This window comes from Podarcis cretensis, assembly GCF_951804945.1.
Source record: "Podarcis cretensis genome assembly, chromosome: 4".
Taxonomy (NCBI): Eukaryota; Metazoa; Chordata; class Lepidosauria; order Squamata; family Lacertidae; genus Podarcis; species Podarcis cretensis.
In genome coordinates this window covers 73,747,268-73,766,544 of record NC_137173.1, presented here as the reverse complement: position 1 = coordinate 73,766,544, position 19,277 = coordinate 73,747,268, and the positions used below count along the sequence as shown (strand labels likewise).

Sequence of the window (19,277 nt, the reverse complement as noted above, 5' to 3'; positions counted from 1 at the left end):
AAACTTTCTATGGCCCTTTAAATGTGTTTGTAGGAGGGGGGTTATTGATGTGCTTTTGTTTTATTATGTATTTTGTGTTCTCATTTTGTATTTTTATGTTGCCAACCACCCTGTGATCTTCGGATGAAGGGCACTAAACCAATTTAATAAACAACCAAACAACCAAACAAACAAATCAATAAATACAAAAAATGCTAAAAAAATAGACCATGTATACTTATGAGCTGCATAACATGCAACTTCTATTGCATAGGCTTGGCGCAGCATTATATCAAAAACAGATTATTATTAGGACACAGTCTTGAATCAAGTTTAGGTTTGGTCTCAAGAACTGCACAATATAATAACTTTGTGCAAATACTGTACACTACTCTTTTGCCAAGGGATAACACTGTAGATATTCTTTGTTTTAAATGTCCACAACAGAAAATACTGTGAGGTTTCAACAAAAAAATTCCTTCAATTATTTATGAGCTCTGATAGCAGCAAGATTCAGCCAGCACACATCTAAACAACTGTTTCTTCACAACAGCCACCACAGAGAGAGAAACTTGTTTTCTGACCAGTTATTACTCAGGTGTGGAGGGGAGAGAAAGGTGTACTACTGATTCAAGTGAATGTACTCCAGCATAAATCTGAAGACTTAGACACATGATTTGAGTTAGAAAAAAGAGCTCTGCAGTCTTACAGGAAGGCATGCAAGAGTACAATGCCAAACAGTGCCCCTCACACATTCTTTGTTAGCCATTGTGATAGTATTGGCAGGCAACAGAGACTGCAACAGCACTTCATATTATAACACATTCTGCTTTTTCCTAAGAAAATCTTCAGGTCTGTTAAAGCACATTTAAAAAACAAAATGTAACTTTAAATGACACCTCTACTCAGAGATCTGCACTGGTTGTTACTGGGCCAGGTTCAAGGTCTTGCTGTTAGTATATAAGTGCTTAACAGCTTGGGACAAGTTTACTTGCAGGAGTGCCTTATCCCATATATGCCCACTTAACAGCTTCAAAATGTGGAACTGGCACGGTTACAGGTGCCACGTAATACTAGTTCTGCAGTAAACAGTAAATAATAATCCTATTTACTTAAGAAATGCTTCACACACTACACAGTTTACTGGCACAAGCAACAGGTAATTCAGAGATTCTCATACACAGCACAATCCTACACATGGCTACTCTGAAGTCCTCCTACTGAGTTCAACATGGCTTGCTTCCAGGTAAACAAATGTAGGAGTCCAGCTTAGAAACAATTCCAAAAAAGATGAATAAAGTAATGGCAATGCTTGTAGTGCAACTACCCACTTAGTCCAGCCCAGTAATTAAAGTTAATGGTCTAGACAATGGCAGAAAGAAGATAGAGCAGGATCAATGGCAGATTTCTGGTGATGTGTAGTACAGTGGGCAAGTGTTCTGATTTCAAGTGTTTAACAAAAAAACCCTTAAAAGTATGTATTGCTTGAAACAAAGTTGGGGGAAACTCAGTGACCTCATTTTTGGGAATGCAAACAAATTCCTGGTCCAAGCATATGTTCAGAGGCACTCTGTTCTTTAATTCTATGTCTGCCCTTCTGAGCCAATTTTTGCACCAATATCTGACTGAATGGCCTCATGGTACTAGCAAAAAATGAAGTAAATCCCCACAAGTCTGGAGTTTCCCAACTCCTGACCCAGGCAACAAGTTAAAATAGCATAGATGAGGGAAGAGTCACTAAAAGATGCAGAAACAATATACAGTAATTAATTTCGAGTGAAAAATAGCCTTTCATTCAGAAATTTAAAAAAAAAACACACACAAAGGCAAATGTTCACTGACATTAGATCAATAGTTATTATATGAAAAACAAATATAATGGTGGTTTGTTGTTGTTTTTTATTTAAAAAGTTAAATAAAAATGTTTTGAGACCCTGCAACTCAATAACATGTTACCTCCTAATGTCAGAAACATTTCTTGACTACATCTTTGTATTTAAGAGAGGAGGTTCTTACAACAGTAGAAGGGACAGTTGCCCAATATATAATGAGCTTGCAGGTCTATATTTATATTAAGAGTTTGTGGTTGCAACACACATACACCCAAGCAAAACCTGAAAATGGGCTATTTTTACATCTAGCGATCAAAATCTGGGGTATGAAGGTGACCTCATAAGAGAGGCCAGCATTCCAGCACAGGGCAACCCAAAGCCACAAGTGGGAGGGAATGTCAAGCTACAAGCATTCGATTGCCTCTTTGCACATTTCAAGCTGTGGCTTCAGAGGAAAAAAGGGGTAGGAGCATCTCACTCTCTGCCTCATGCATATATATAATTATATATACACAAGGCCACATTACATATATATGCTACATACACACACCTCTTTCTCTTTCACCTTAAAATAAATGAAGCACAAAGTAGCTCAATGGTGCAGTAAACAGATTCAAAAATGTTTCAAGCTTCCTAACAGAGGAACACTGGACTTCTTTTAAAAGGAAACTTCCTTTACACTCTCAAAAAAAAAGGGGGGGGGGAGAAAGAAAGAAAAGAAAAAAGAAGCTGATTGTCCTGCAAGTTCTTAATCAGAGACTGCAGGAAGGACACTCACAGATGGTGGGCCCTACTGGATGGACTCCTCCCACAGCAAGAATTCACTCCATGCCTGACTTAATCTACACTATCACTCCAGAAACTGAAGGTAAGCAATTGCACTGAGGTTCTGGTCGATGGACTCATGTACTGGATTAAGCCATGTCCTAAAAGCACCTTCCATTAAATCACAGCAGCTGAATGTACTCCTAGCATATTTCCAGCAACATGCTACTGATATCTGAATGTTGTGGAAATGCTACTTCATCACAACAAAAAGTTAGTTCTCAAGTAAGCAATGAGTAACACTCGCATATTTAAAAAACTCAGGAAAGGCCCACAGAATGATGTGATTTTCCTCTCTTCCTCTTTTCATGAAGGTGAAAGAAAGTAGCAATAAATAAATAAATAAATCCCACAGTATTGTGCCTCTTGCATAAAATTTGTAAACTTTTGCTGCCAAAAATCTACCTGTTGTCAGTAGCTAAGGATCCAGAATGGAAGCAGGCTGTGGAAATCCACTATTGCACCTTGAAGAACAATCATTCAGCACTGAATACCACAGCTCGCTTATTTCTATAAACATTATTTGCCCCATCAAGAAGTATTGCTAGTCTCCTAAGAGACTCAGAGCAAAGGCTCAATAAATGAATTCGCGCGCTAGCTTTTATGTGTAGATGCAAATTTGAGGTGGCTTCTGCTGTCACATCATAGTTTGGTGTATGCTAGGAGTGGGGGTAGACAGAGGCAGAGAGGATTTTCTGCACCCAGTACACTGCAATGTGGATTGGACCCTCTGTCCCAACCACACAATCTTTGGCAAGGTCTGCTGCTATCAATGCTAATTAAAACTACAAGTCTTGTCCTACATGTAACTTGACCCCCTTGTCCCTCTATCATACATATACATCCTTCCTCACCCAATCCAGTCACTGCATATATTTACAACTACCCTGCCACTAGCCGATTATTGCTCACACATGACAACCAACAATAATAGATTGACACAGTCTTGGCTACAGCTGGAAATCAAGAAAACGGCCCTCACGTAAGTTAGTCAAGCCAGACATGATGTGTATTTTATTATCAAGAATATATGCATGAAGAAGACTTTTCAGAAAACACGTTTCCATCTCTGAAATGGGCAGAGCACTTATGCATGCAAGATGTAAAAAAGAAAAGAAAAAAATACACACATCAACAGTTTTCTCCGGATGGTGATGACAGACAACAGACTACAAGATAATTATTGGCTCATGTTCACCCAATAAACTTCCTGGTTACTATCCCCCACCATTCAGTGTGCTGTCCTCCCCACTCCATAGTCACTCCCCTCCCCACACCTTGTAGCTTACTGAGCACGAGTGGGAAGGGCTTGCCTCCCCCCTCTTCTTCTTTGCTTACAGGATGGCTAGGCAAGCCAGAAAGTGCAACACCAATACTCCCCAACTATCTATCTTAACTTGTCCAGAATGCCCTATAACAAAGCTTTGACAAAGGGGGAGACACAGAAGTTCCAGGCCCAGCGCAAACATTTCATAGCTTCAGCCCTCTGGGCCACTTACTAACAACACCCCTGGGACTACCCATATATGTATAAAATGCTGCAGCAGGAAGGCTAGGTTGTTGGGGATTTTGCCACCCTAGTTGCATGCTTGCACACATGCATCACTTTTTACTCCAACTTGGTAAATTGGGAAGAATAGCATTGAGCAGATTAACATTTCCACTGATGCCTGTGTGAGGAAATGAGGCATTATTATTATTATTATTATTATTATTATTATTATTCTGCCCATCTGGGCAGCTCCCAACAAAATATTAAAAACACAATAAAACATCAAAAACTGAAAACTTCTGAAAGTGCAGAAGGGGGGAGAGATGTGAATAAGATAAATGTGGACTTTAGCAATTTAGCTTCCAGTGTCAAGCTGCACTCCAGTTGAAAGCAAGATAGTTATTAGATTCCCAGCTTTGAGGAAAAGATTTTACTTTTCTGTCTAACTATGCAATTTTGAATATGTTCGCATCAACTAAATACAGCTTTGTCAGGGTGCTAAAAGGCATAGTGAAAAGATTAAACATTAAAATGCATGGTGGTCATCAATGTATTATAAGCAACTAAGATCAGTATTTTCTCCTGATCAGGTTACAATACTATACAGTAGGAAATCATGGTAAGTTGAGAAATAACATTCCCTTATGTATAACACGAACTGGATAACATTTATAACAGGATGCTGGACATGAACTTTAAAAATGCATTTCATTATGCAAGATGGCTAGGATAGATAAGTATGCAAATGACTATTAATTGTTTATTTTCTACTGAGCAGTTTCACATTCATAGGCTAAAAAAGGAACACTTATGCTGGGGAAAGTTATATTGTTCAACACCCCGCTTTTACATACCGAGTGTAACAAACAGAATGTCTCAAGGCAAACAGTAGCAACAATAACAGGAACAAAGTAGCCATATTCAAACGCAGGTGTATTTGTTTTTATACTAACCTAATAAAACCACTTGGGCTTTTCAAAGTTCAAGGCATATCTGGCTAGTTTCCACTCAAACAGCATGAACCCCCCCCCCCAATCCCTCAAAATATTACACACACACAGTCCAGTCAAACTCATAATGGTAAACAAACCTGGACTTGCTGGAAAGCTTTGAGTCTCTTCTTGAATCTGGAAGGCAGAACAAAATCACATCCCCGAGCTAGCAATGCCAATTCCTTTCGTAGATCAGGATCTTGCCGTAAAGAAATCTCCTTTATCCTCATGTTTTCAGATTTCATATACTGCTTGTGCGTGTACCAGTCCAGGCACTTGAGTTCCAGTAAACAGCAGAGTCCTATTATCACACAGTGCCACTTAAAGCAGCAGCTGCGTTTTACTTCTGTGTTATTCTGAGAGCGAGTTCAACTTAGCCTGCTCCATACATTAAAAGGGAACTTGGCTAGAACTGCGGACACAGATTGGAAAGTCACTTTGGGAGCCTGCCCCTTACTCCATGCATTCCAAAGTCTTAATGGTATGGTAGAGTATGGAAAAAGACACAAGCCTGTTATAAAAGTGGCACTTCAAAACCATCAATAAAAGTAACTTCCAATTTAATGAAACCAACCAGGGAGGAACATGAAAATACCAGACGTAGTGGTTTTGTAGCTTCCTCTCTTCCTCTTCCTTTTGTCACAAGTCACAACTGCTCAAGTCTCAAAGTAGGCTATTGAAGGATTAAGGCTTGCAGGCGCTTCCAAACTTGCAAAGCCCTTTGAGTGTTTTGTATGTCAGAAATGAAAGCCACCTTAAGATAAATTGTGGATCTACGTGCTTGTATAAAAATAAGCAGTTATAGTAATGCCAAAGCAAAAAATAAAAATAAAAAGCTTAACTCTTTTTTTCCTTCTTTGGGGGGTGGGTATTTTTAAGAAGGAACATTGACATGACAATAAATAATGGTTATTATTTGGCAATCAATTTTCCTTTATCCTTTATTATTTTTCTGACACATTTGAATGAATGTATTTCTTGTACCCTGGTTATCCTAAATCTTGATATGTAATTTATACACATTGGATTTGAATTTGTGTGTATGTGTCTTCATTTACCACATAATGGCTATATCATATACAGCCACAAAAATGGAAATATTATGGATTCCATCCAACAAAATAGTGGGATGCAATGATTATTGGCCATGTAATGGGACCTCTCCTACCTCTCCCATCCCTGTGTATTTGTTTTGAGGGTTCTCAAACTCTGTGTATTTGTTTTGAGGGTGTATTTGTTTTGAGTGCAGATCTGGAGAGGTCATGGGGCAGAGGAGAGGAAAGGGAAGTTCTGTTGCTCACTTAGTTGGGTACCATGCTGTATAAATTGTACCAAGTACCAAGTAAATCAAATGTTTCTGAATTCTTCCTAGAAAGTTTGTGACAAGTGTGTGTATGTGTGTTTAAAAGGCAAGTAAGAGGGAGGGGGAGAATATGATAGAGGTGTATACAATTATGTATGGTTTGGAGAAGCTAGGAGGCTGCCTCATACTGAATCAGACCATTGGTGCAACTAAATCAGAAATACAGTGGTACCTTGGGTTAAGAACTTAATTTGTTCTGGAGGTACGTTCTTAACCTTAAACTGTTCTTAACCTGAGGTACCACTTTAGCTAATGGGGCCTGCCACTGCGGCACGATTTCTATTCTCATTCTGAAGCAAAGTTCTTAACCCGAGGTACTATTTCTGGGTTAGCAGAGTCTGTAACCTGAAGCATCTGTAACCCGGGGTACCACTGTATCTACACTGACTGGCTCTTCTGGGTTTCAGGCAGGAGTCTTTTCCAGCCCTACCTGGAGAAACCAAGGATTGAACCTAAGATGCTGTGCTAATTAGTGGTGTCCATTCCTGTTGAGACATTTTTCTCCTCCTCTCGTTATGTTAGAACTAGGGGACAACCTATGAAGCTAAATAATAGAGGAGATTCAGGACGAGGAAACAATTCGTCATAGGTACATTGTTGAATTATGGAATTCCTATAGGAGAGAACTATTCTGATCATGGGTTTGTAACCTTTCAACTGACACTTGTCTAGCCACTATGAGAACAGAAAGGTGAAATAAATAGGCCTGGCCTGATCCAGCAGCACTGTTCTTATGTAAGATCAGTGATGGCCTGATGTTAAGAGTGAGTCAGCTGAATCACATTCCATTAATATAATGAGAAATCAGGGAGGGAATAGCTTCTATGACTTCTAGTTAGAAAATGGTTCAATGGACTGATTTGAAACTTGACAGTGTAAGAGAGAGATGTTTGAGGATGGTTCATGCCAATTTTGGTTAGACAGGATATGAAATGAATTATTTTGAATGGGTTGAGCAGTTGATGAGAGACACTAGCATGTTGAAAGGTGCTGTGCCTTTTCTTGCATACACTTTGCTGGTTTTCTGGAAATATTTTTCTTTTTGTACTTACTATCTCTTAGGGGAAATGGTTTGTTGTTAGGTCAAAGAAAATGTCCAGTATGCTTGGTGTAGTTTTTATTTAAAAGACATTATTCTGGCCAATGTTAGTCTCTGGAAGTTTAGAACGTTGTTGTTACTAGGCAATATTCTCAAAGCAAAGGGCTCAGTATAAAAGACTTGAAGCGTTTACCATCCAGGTAGGCCAGGAAGTTAGAAATTAGGTGGGAAAGGAGATGTGGAGAAGAAATCACAGGAGGCAAGTGAAAATAGTTTGAGAGACGTGGGTGGGAGGGATATCTGAGACATGCAGTGGCTGGATTTCTGAAGGGCAACGTTTGAAGGCAAAGGAGAAGGCAAAGGGAGAAAAGAGGAACCAATGTTTGTTTCCAATTGGAAGACTTGTATTAGAGGGAAGAATGGAATGTGGGAGCAGGGCTGCCCCAACTGAACACTGTGAAGATTCCATTCAGTACTTTCTCATATTCATTTTTACTGTCTGCTGCTTGTTTACTTCCTCTCCTTTACAACTGTGTCTATGTCCTGGACAGCTGATCAAGATCAGAAGGATCACTGTCGTGTCCCTTGGAATGCAAGGGATATCACCCAGCCAAGGAGCTGAGTCTTTGTGCCTTCATCTCAACCAAAAGTACAGGCAGTGGCTCTCTCTCCAACAGCATAACTGGGACACTCAACTTTGAAATGCTGGCATCCTAGGCGGTTGGCTAATGGGGATAGCCCTGCCAGGAAGAACAGTTTAGCTTTCTGAAAGGGGAGCAAATTGGCAAGCATATACACAAGCATAGCTGAGATTTGTGACTTAAGAGTAAAATACTAGCAGAATGGATCTGGTTCCAATCCCTATACAGTAAGCCTGCAACTTACATGGGGGTTACATTCTGGAAATCGTGCCTAAAGCTGCAACTGTGTGTAGTCAAAATACATTGGATTCAATGAGACTGCCAAAGTCTTTTTGCCCCGACACATGCCCTCTTTCTAATTAAAAAAGTAAATAAATAGTCAAGCTCGTAAAGCTGAATGTGCACAACTTAAATGCTTCTAAATTGCAGGGTGACTGTATTGCTTTAGTAGACAAGTGAGGTTTCACTTAATCCAGAAGAGTAGCTTGTAAAAGCAAGAATTTAACATGCAAAACAAACTTTAAGGTTTTCCTTATGTTCAATGAAAAGTTGTCGAAGATACAGCCTGTTAAATTATATCCTGTTGAGTAGAATGAGAGTTATTGAAGTAACTGGAAAGCAGCTGCTAATTCTTCTGAAAAATCCAAAGAACTTCAAGAAAAACTATGTCACTCTCATTCTCCAGCAAACTAATATAACTGTGGGATTATCTTGCTTCATAATTTCCATATAATGGCAGTGCAATAGGCAGGAAAAGACAAATCTATCAAAGGCCAGCTAGCTCCCTGTTTAGGAAAGGAAAGGAAAGGAAACCCTCCCTGGGTGATGCATGTTGTGTTATCTTTGTCGTCTAAACAGATCCATCATAGGAAAGAGAGTGTCAAGGGTTTTAAAACCTAGAGGAGAAAACCTAATGTTGAGAAAGAGCCTGCAACTAAATACTGTAACCACAACTTGGAGGTTTGTGTCTCCCTGCAGTGAGGGCATAGAAAAGAGTCTCTGTGATCCTGATGCCTGCTTCTAGTTTCTCCTTGACAGGGGGAGAGGCTGGTAGAATACATAGCATCTCATCAGGCCCAGAAAGGGAGCTGAATCAACTACTTCTTTTCCCACACACAGTTGGTTTGAGTGTTGGAATTCTGCCTCGGTCAGAGGGATGTGCCAGTCTCCAGGCACCGGCTGAATTCCTTTTGACCTCCCTCCCGCGACTCCCGGCAGGAAAACAGATGAGGTCCGTATCGGCGATTTTTCCCAGACTGTGAGAAAAACACACCACTGCTTCTCCTCCTCCCTGCATATCCCCAGGGAGGGGAATCAGACTCAGACAGAAACGTATTTACATGCTTTTATTCCTGTCTTTAGCAGCCATACAGATAAAGATGTCTGCACTCTTCGAACAACAAAGAGAAACTCAAACTGACTCCACCCATGCACATCCTGTACAGGTCATAAGTCACACACTGAGCTCACATCCTGTGCTCAATACGGAGAATGGACTGCCCCTTTATTGCCATGGCAACAGTCACAAACATCCTGTCTGGCTTTCCAGCCTCCAGCAGCTAGCTTAGCTGCTGCTTCTTTCTTCTGCATTGCTTCTTTAGAGTAACAGTGGTCAGTTTTAGGCACCAATATTTTTCACACAGATAACCTGATATTGAGGATTTTGAAAACATGTTGTATTGGAATTTGCTTCCAGAAGGAAGCATATTTGCCTGTTTAAAAATCTCACTCAACTTCTAGACCCTTCTTGCCATCTTTCTGCTGACAGATGTCTGCTGGTGAAGACAAGAGAAAGATCCTTTTCAATTGCGACATTTTGAACCAGTGTTCAAAATTCCCATTGTTCTATGCACATTTTGCAACAGGGAATTTAATTAGCGCTAGCAGTTTCTGAGCTCTGGGTGCAGTACTGCATCTAAGATTTCAGATTAAAACTGCAGAGTGGAAGGAAAGGAAGAACTTTTTCTGCCTCCCCACTTCCAGCTACTCCATGAAGACTAGAGAAGAGACTCTTTTAAGAATATTAGGGCGGTGGGCAGGGGAAGGACTAGACCATGTGAAAAATAAACATAATATTTTAGTTGCAGTTCATTCATTTTCAGCTTTGTATTCTTGTTATTAAAAAAGTGTGCCTAGACATTCCATTCTTGTGCCCATAACACTGGTTTAACACTGCCATGAAGCTCCCTGGGTGACCTTGGGCCAGTCACTGTCTCTCAGCCTAACTTACCTCACAGGGTTGTTGTGAGGATGAAATAGGGAGAGGGAGAGAACCATGTATGCCACCTTAAGCTCCCTGGATAAAAGGTGGGATCCAAATGTAATGAAATAAATAAAGCCAGGCAACATTTTGTAGCAAGCCTGCACATCAGTCTGTGTATATAAACTATAATTGCAAAATATCATTAAAGAGCCAGACCCAGGGATTCGGCCTGAAACGCTCCTCAGTGAACCCTAACAATGTCTCCTCACTATTACACCCACAGGAAGCATCTCTGACAAGGGAGGGAGGGAGGGGGCACCTTAAAAAGAGGTCTCTTTAAAGTCAACTTTCACACTGAAGGAAATGGCATTATGCTCCAAATTATATGATAATCACACAGGCAGGCAGATAATTCTGGATTCCTTCCAACGGACATCTAACACAAAACAGACAAGAGATAGGTGGGAAATATTCACAGAAGAACTCGATGTGGATGAAAATTCACCTGGGTTCTATACTCTCTGATGGCATCCCAAGGCAAGGAATTAAATCTATGAAAGACCAAAGAATATCCTATCTGGAGGCACAGAAAGAACTCAGAAAAACTTTACCAGAAAAAAGAATGAACTAAGAAATGCAAGCATTGGCAAGACAAATCAGCGGACAAAAGTGGCTGAAGTTAAGGCCTGCAGTTCATTCATTTCAGCTTTGTATTCTTCTTATAAAAAAGTGTGCCTAGACATTGCGTTGTTGCGCCCATAACCTAGGCTTAAGGTGCCACTTACCGGGTAGCTCCTAGCTTTCATATCTCAGTTTCTAACACTGCATAGTTTCCTCAATGCCTGCTTTTAAGCATAGACATTAATCAAGACACAGACATATCAAGGCAATTCATCATAAATAATCTGTCTTGTTTAACTAATCCTTTCAAAAACGTATTTACTGAAAATAAAGTTTTTTTGGGGGAAAACTATATTATGATAAATTGCACAGGTACCACCTTAATATACCGTAAGTAACACTTCTGAACAGACATGCATAGGATTGCCCTGCAAAACTTGCAGTTTTGGCCTTCAGAGTCTCACTTTAATTATAGCGTCAGAACCATTTCCTGTACGTTCTGTTCTGCTGCTTCTATGGAGATACTGCAATTTAGGGAATGGAAGCCTGGAATGCAAAGTCAGCTTTTAAAAAGCCACACATAATACTTCTGTGCAGCTTTAAAAGCTGAGTGCACCAGAATTGCAGAACATGAGCAGAGAATGCCCAACATACTATGTAGACACTATTTAGAACAGGGCCAACCAATTTCACACAACCAGAAGTGCAGTCATAGCGATATTATCCCCCTGCCCCGCAAAACAAGTGGTTGCATGTTAATCAAGTAAGAAATATTAATAATAATAATAATAATAATAATAATATCCATTCCCCTAGCAGGGCTCCTGCATTTTAGAAGCTCAAGCACATCTTTCATTTGTCTCAATGAAATATGAAAAGGACTCTATATGAAATAGAGTAATGAATAGAAGATGCTAGTTTGGTAAGTTGAAGTACATGGTATATGTTTGTTGAAAACCTTTCTTTTCTCACAAACCTTCTAAAAAAAGTCTTGGTTTTTATGTTTCAACAATTCTATGAACAGTATTGTGTTTTAAATTATATTTCTGTACACTGCTTGGAGTATTCTCTGGAAGTACAACAGTTTATACATTATGAAAAAAACAAATGATGTCTTAGCACTTAAGAACCATAAGCAATGTTCTGCTAATACAATGGGACTTTTTTCCTCCTTCGTGATGTAGCCCTTATATCCTCCTTTATAAATCTGCTTGGGGCCCCTCCAGAATGGCAAGAGCTGGGTGGAAAATCAGCAGAATTGTCGACACACCCACCCTCACCCTGATTGTCCAAAGAACCTTTTGGATTCAACCAGCATCTAGAAAATGTAATTTTCCTAATTTCTAGAAGTTGATAAAAACAAACACAATCCTAAACATTTACAATACTATGGCCTGGCCTGATTGTAATGCTATGGCAAACTATAGTGTAGCATCAATAAACAAGTGTGCCGGAGCACAACAAGAAAATTGTGGCTGTTTCACTCCTGCCTTGCTATTGGGAGCTAAGCCAGTTTACATCTGAAACCAGACTCAAGGTTTGTGTTGCTGTGAACAAACCATGAGCTATAACCAAAGTTTGTCTTGGCTTACCACTTGTGCTTTGTCGCCCGCATTGTGGATATACAACAGTTTTTCTTGCTTACACTGGGATCTCTTTAGCATGATGAACAGGGATAGCAAACATGTATCTTTAAGAATAGAAGATCTATTTTTAGCAAGATGATTAGCAGGAGGAATTTGATGCTTGCCCTTGAAGACAACTGTTCACATAAGCTATATTTCATAAGAAAGGTATGAATTCCCATTGCCACTGGGATGAAAATTTTTAATTAAACGCAAACTTATTTATGGCTCAGTATCCACCATCCTAAGTTTGAAGAGCATGGCCAGAACACCTCTCCCAATCTAACACTCTCCTTCAAGGTTTAACTCAAATGCTTCCTGTCACTCTTCTCAACTGGATATGGCACAGGACAAGTCATTAGCATGGTACCCATTGACACATGTCTGTCTGCAGAGGTTTTCTTTGACACCTGCAGGTCCCCCCCCCATCCTTCCTCCATTGATATTAGGCTTGAAAAAGCCCATCTACTGGCTATTTTAAAAAGGCTTCTTTCAAGCCTAATTGCAACAGGGAAGGGACAACTTTGAGGGTCCCAAGTAGGGAGGTAACAATTAATCCTTCCCTCTCTCATTGCAATTGGGCTTGGGGGAAAAGCGTTCTGTTGTCTCCAATGGAAGGTTTATTCTAAGCCTAAACATTGCAGGGTGTGTGTGCAGATCTTGCTAGATTTTTTTTTAATACAAAAGCTTGGAAGATGACCCATAAACCCAACATATCTAATTAGAGAGTTATGAGAACAATTGGGAATTATCAAAGTGACAAAAAGGTTAAGGAAATACAAGCCAAATAAGAGATATATACACAATTAGAAGTTTGTGCAATGTCAGAACTGCAACTGACATTAGCAAGGAGCTGCTTCTTTTCTAAACAGCCAGAACTGCATAGACAGAGCTATATAACTGTTATAAGCAGTGCAACTATATCCACCTGCTTGTGTGTTATGTCTTGTTTAGGTTGTAAGTCTGACAGCGGAGACTGTTTTAGTACTGATGTTTGTAAGTTGCTCCAAGAGCCTTTTTAAATGTCTTAAGTGAATGTATGATTACATGGAAATAGCTGGAATAGGGACTGATTACATGTAGTGCTTATAAATACTGCATATGGGAAATATGCTTATATCCATTCTATACTTACACTTGGGTTTTATAAATAAATTTATGTCTCATATTCATGCTGATCATATATCTATATTTATATGTAACTTATCCTTTAACTTTTGAGATTTTTGATGTTCAATACATTCACACAAAACATGCTCCAATTGTGTATTTTCCCCCTTTGCATTTTCCTCCCATAAGCCCAACGCTTACAAGAATACTGTAACTAATCAGCAGGTTTTACTCCCAAGAGATTACATTTTGAATGCTCACAAACTGTACTATCACACTAATTTGCACCATTTGCAGCTTCATAGCAGCCTCCACTAGCCCAGCAGCACCCTAGCACTTTGTCAAGATATCTGCAATACCAGAACTAGACAAGGTGCTATCAGGACTGTTGCTACCGTTCAAACAGATAGGTAGCCGTGTTGGTCTGCCATAGTCAAAACAAAATAAAAAAATTCCTTCCAGTAGCACCCTAAAGACCAACTAAGTTAGTTCTTGGTATGAGCTTTCGTGTGCATGCACACTTCTTCAGATACACTGAAACAGAAGTCACCAGACCCTTCTATATAGTGAGAAGGTGGGGAGGGGTTTTACTCAGAAGGGTGGTGGGATTGGGTGATTGGCAGATAGCTATCACCCAATCCCACCACCCTTCTGAGTAATACCCCTCCCCACCTTCTCACTATATAGAAGGGTCTGGTGACTTCTGTTTCAGTGTATCTGAAGAAGTGTGCATGCACACGAAAGCTCATACCAAGAACTAACTTAGTTGGTCTTTAAGGTGCTACTGGAAGGATTTTTTTTATTTTGTTTTTACTGTTCAAACAATCAGCATATAAACTGAACGAGAAAAAGGAGGCACATTTTTGGTACTGATTGTTTCTGGGACAAGCTCATTGGAAGAGAGAGAGAAAAATTAAGTAGTTTTTTATTGGCTGGGGCTAGATATGATTATATTTTTCCAAATTACTGTTTCTCCTCAGGACCTTAATAAGAGGTGGGTTAGAAATTTAAACAAAAAAAAACTTTGATCAAATATTGGCCTTGCTCCCTGCCCCCACGCAACAAGACAGTGTGCGAACTGCAGGTTCTATGTCAAAGTACTCTTGCAGCCACCCTGGAGGGTCACAGTTTCCCCACCCATGCCCTAGAAAGTAAAGTGGCATTATGAAACTGGTTGTCAGCTTATAACATAGAGTACTGGTCAGTTGCTAAATATAAAAACAACTGTTTAAGAACTGGTACTTGAATTTGATTTTTCCTCTTCCTTTCCTGTCCCTTCCCCCTTGTGTGTTGCTTTTTTATATTATATGTTGTAAGCCTTAAGGCAGGAACAACCTTGTTTTTATTGACTGCATGTAAGCCATCCTGGGAACCCTTTTAGTTGAAGATTGGGGTACAAATGCTCTACATAAAATCATCATCATACCGATCTTTTACAAGATAAATATCAAAACTACAGTCCATGAAATCAAGGCACTTCATAGTTCAAAGAGCGTTTTAGGATATTATTTCACAGTGTATCATTCTTAATATGTGAATACTACAGTTAGAAACAGTAGACATAGTAATAAAATAAGCTCTAATTCTTATTCCGCACTATTTGAAGTCCTTCGTGAATGGAGGAAGCCCTAATAAGCAAAGAACGTTCATTAAAAACAAAGTCACTAATGAAGCCATGCTTGTGGTTCTGTACCATCAGTGATGCCTGGTATGCTATTCATTAGACAGAGACCATTAACAGCTGATGCAAGGTGCCATACAAGGGAGCAAGTGCTGACAACTACAATAAATAAATAAATTCACAGGTTATAAATAGCTCATATCTGAAGGAACTGAGGAAATGGTATCAGCTGCATGGCATTCTGAATACTGCCACAGCTGTTAGGTTCTTTGCTCTGTTAGAGTGTAAAAAACTGAAGTTCAACATAACAATAAAGGAAGACAGAAGACAAGGCCTGAGAGACAGCCAATACAATAGGTGGAAGTCAACGCTAGCTCTGCTCAAGTGCAGACGCATTGGTGATAATAAACATGACGGTTAGACCCATTGAAATTAACCTAGTCTGAGTAAGGTTCAGTTGGAAGCAACCCAGTGCTACTGCCATCAGCAATGAAACTTATTTCATATTTGTGATTCATCATAAGCATTTCCATGTCTGCTAGTGATATGCTGGAACAACTGCCGATACCCCACAACCTCACTACCTAAATGTTTACAAGTTATAGGGTTGAGCACTTAAAAGTCACTTCTATTGTTTGTTACAAAACCAATTGTAGTAACACCAAACACGCATAATAGTCACTATTTTTCCCCATAAGATACTTTTATGATTTCTGTTTTTCCCATGCCTAGAAAGTACGGGCCTGAGCAGCTCTTTTCAGTTTGCTACACCGCTTTCCCAGGGAAAATGTGCTCTTTATAGAGCTGAATTGGAGCAAACATCAAACTGCAAAAAAACCAACTGACCTTTGGTTCAATTCATTGGTAAAGATCAGGTTTCCCCAGGGGAATGCAGCAGGACAAGTGAAAATCTGGATGAGCCCTCATTTCCAGTTTATAATGGGGAAAAACAGCTGTATGGAATTTCCTACAGACCAACATGCTCAAGTCACATCTAGATTTTATTTTAAAAGGTTGATTTTTTTTTCAAAAACAAAGAAGATTCTTGCACTCTATGATACCTACAATGCCATTTTATTATTGATTTGGGGTTAAATGTTCATTGCACTAGTAAACCATGTGTAGCTCACAGCAGATGAAGCCAACCTTTACAGCCCTTATTTGTGTCCAAAATGACAAAAATTGGTGAGTACCATAAAGCAAACATTCATAGCTTATCTTAAATGTGCTTAAATGGGCTTACCTGCCCAAATAGCAAAAAACCACTTACACTTTTGGTGCTTGAAGATCTGCGTTTACCTCGAATATTAGAAAAGCTCCTTGGGCTTGTTGGCGTCCCCAGTGGGAGAGCAGTAGATAGATGAGGAGGGCTTGTAGTAGTCAAAGTAGACATCAAATTCCCCAGCATGCTTTGCTTCGAGACACAATTTATATGGCCAAGAATATGTTCATTGTTCCGAGCATCACCACTACCGATTTCAATCTTCTCCTTGTTAGTTATACTTCTTAAGCAGTCCTTGAGCATCACCTGAGTTGAGGCATCACTCAACCAGCGCAAAAAGAGTTCGTCCACTTTCATTTTTACTACAGGCTTCAGAACTGGCATTTTTTCTCCCTTTCTCTGCTTTATGCCTCAACAAAATGGCTGCAGTTCTCAATTCAGATTCTAGAGTTTTCCACCTTACTTCCTGAAAAAACCCCCACAGTATTTCTTCAGAAATTCTGATGTAATGCTGTCGTTCATTTATATTCTGCTTTTCGGGTCAAAGGAACCTAAAGCAGTGAGAAGCATATTAATACCAAAGAAATATACAACAAACACAGCATGAATACAATTAAAACATAAAATAACCACCAATCATACTGGACATGCACCCAAGGAGTTGCATTCATGCCCTTGCCACTGATACAGCTTCCCAACCTACCACTTCTCACTTGGAAGCCAGGTTAACTCATCTCTCATGACCCTTTTTGCACCGGCTGCTTCACAAGTATCAGAGTAGGAGAGATTTTAGAGATAGGTATAAACAGTAATGATGATGCCCTGGTGTGATGGTTTTATTATCCTTTATTTTATTCCTTTTTATCCTTGATTCTGGCTTATATTGAGTGTGTTTAACATCCATAGCATAACACATAGCATACATAGCATAATACATTTTTATTTATAAATGACTTATTGTATATCTTTGTTTGAATTTTTGCAAAGGCCTCAGACCATAAGCAAAGAAGGTTTGATCTGGCTACAAAATTTCAATGTAAAGATATTTCATTTGAGAACATATTAGGAAAACACCAAGGGAGAAAAATGGAATAGGTCTAAGATCATGAAGAATCACTATGCTTAGAAAGTTGAGGTAATTGTAATCTGTTTTAGTATTTTAACTTCTGTCTGTTTTAAAGTAGAGTTGTTTCCTCTCCCCTCAATTTTAAGGTTTTATCATTTGTAAAGCACTTTGAGGGTTGTAAGCAGTATACACATTTTCTGAAAGAAATAAAATAATCCCTCCTCTCTTTCTAAAAGACAAGTTAACATCACATCCTTATAACAGATTAAGGCATACTGATCAAGGAATAAATAGTTTTTGCACCTATTTATGCTTATTCCTGTTTAGTTTTAAGGATTAAGGATCTGTCAGTGAGTTTTTGAAGAACAAACTCATCGTGTGTTAAGTACCTGAGCCTCTCCAATCTGGGCGACTCTCTTCTGTTTGGGTGCCAGGCCTTTAGCAGCTGGGAAACGAGCAGGGAAACCTAACAATTTCCCGCTTGATGCGAGCCAAAAACTTCCCCTTGCTGAACAGCTACTGCAAACAGGGGCAGAAAAAGGCCGCCAAGGCTAATAAGCCACCCAACCTTCGGCTAACACACATGGGCGACTGTAAGCCAAGCACTGCATACGTTGGGCTACGTGGTTACAGGTGACTATATTTCCGAGGCTTTTTAAAGTCCACCTTTAAAAAAGAGCCTCCTTGCACTTTGCATCCGCCCAGTGTTTATTTTATCCGCAACACAGCCGTGGCCACTTCTGCCTGCATCCCTCCCCGCCCACCGCCAATGTGTGAGGAGATGCAACAGGTGTGTCTTGTGAGGCGTTTGGCTCCAAGAGGTGAACTCACCTTTCAGGGTGGCTACCTGACTGCCTAGCCCGGCCGGTTTTCGGGAGTCTGTCCCCCACCCCCCACTCCTCCCTCGCCGGTGTGGCCCAGAGAAGCGAAAACTGCTTTTCCCGCCCCCCGCTCGGTCGTCCTTTTAAAAAGTTCGTTATTTTTAAGTGGTTCCCCCATCTCCCCCTTCTTTTACGCATGCGCGCCTTGGGCACGCATGCGTTCTGGGGCAAATGAGCCCAGGTAACGGAGGAGGGCGTGTGGGTGCGCGCACGCGCACGCCAGCGAGGCGGCGAAATCGAAATCGCCGTTGTGATGACGCCGGGCGGTGGAGAAGCCTGATTGGCTTGTTCGCTCGCGCCGCGGAGCGAAGGAAGAAAGCGCTCGCCGCTTACTGCTGCGGGGGAGGGGCGGGTCTGAATGATTGACGGATATATGGGTGGGTGTTTATGTGAAAACTGGCTCACTTTCTTGACCGCTCTGCAGGGGCTTTTTGAGTTCTCTGCTATGGATTCGCAGATGTATTTCAGGCTACAGATTCTCTGCCGATCTGTAAAATGGATTTTTCTGTGGTGTTTTCTAAATGCACAAGTCTTTAATAATGCGATTTCGTGATTATGTTCCGAAATGCATAGTATGGCAGTGTCCTTGTTAATATCAACCCAAATGTCACAAAATGAGTTCTCCACAGTTTCATTGTCCTGGGTGGAAGGGAGAAGGAAAAACTAGCTTGAAATTCATACAACTTGTATTGGTATTCATCTTAAGCTAGGAGAGCTGTTTATGCACTATTCCTTTAAGCACACCCACCCACCCGAAACCTGGGA

General features: G+C 40.2%; 1 protein-coding gene across 4 annotated transcripts in view; it reads right to left on the bottom strand.

Annotated features, from left to right (window-relative positions):
* Positions 1–18,646, bottom strand: part of PPP2R3B (protein phosphatase 2 regulatory subunit B''beta) — a 38,640-nt gene extending 19,994 nt beyond the window's left edge. Inside the window, exons 1-2 of one of the 4 annotated variants that reach the window (XM_079972756.1) lie at positions 18,463–18,646; positions 16,614–17,116 (exon numbers count right to left, since the gene is read on the bottom strand). In XM_079972756.1, coding sequence (XP_079828882.1) covers positions 16,614–16,949 — 336 coding nt within the window. In that variant the 5' untranslated portion in view covers positions 16,950–17,116; positions 18,463–18,646. Of the gene's footprint in view, positions 1–5,218; positions 5,849–16,613; positions 17,117–18,020; positions 18,203–18,462 lie in introns of those variants that run through there. The other 3 variants (XM_079972758.1, XM_079972757.1, XM_079972759.1) reach the window with 3 other exon arrangements.
* Between the last annotated feature and the right edge of the window lie 631 nt (positions 18,647–19,277).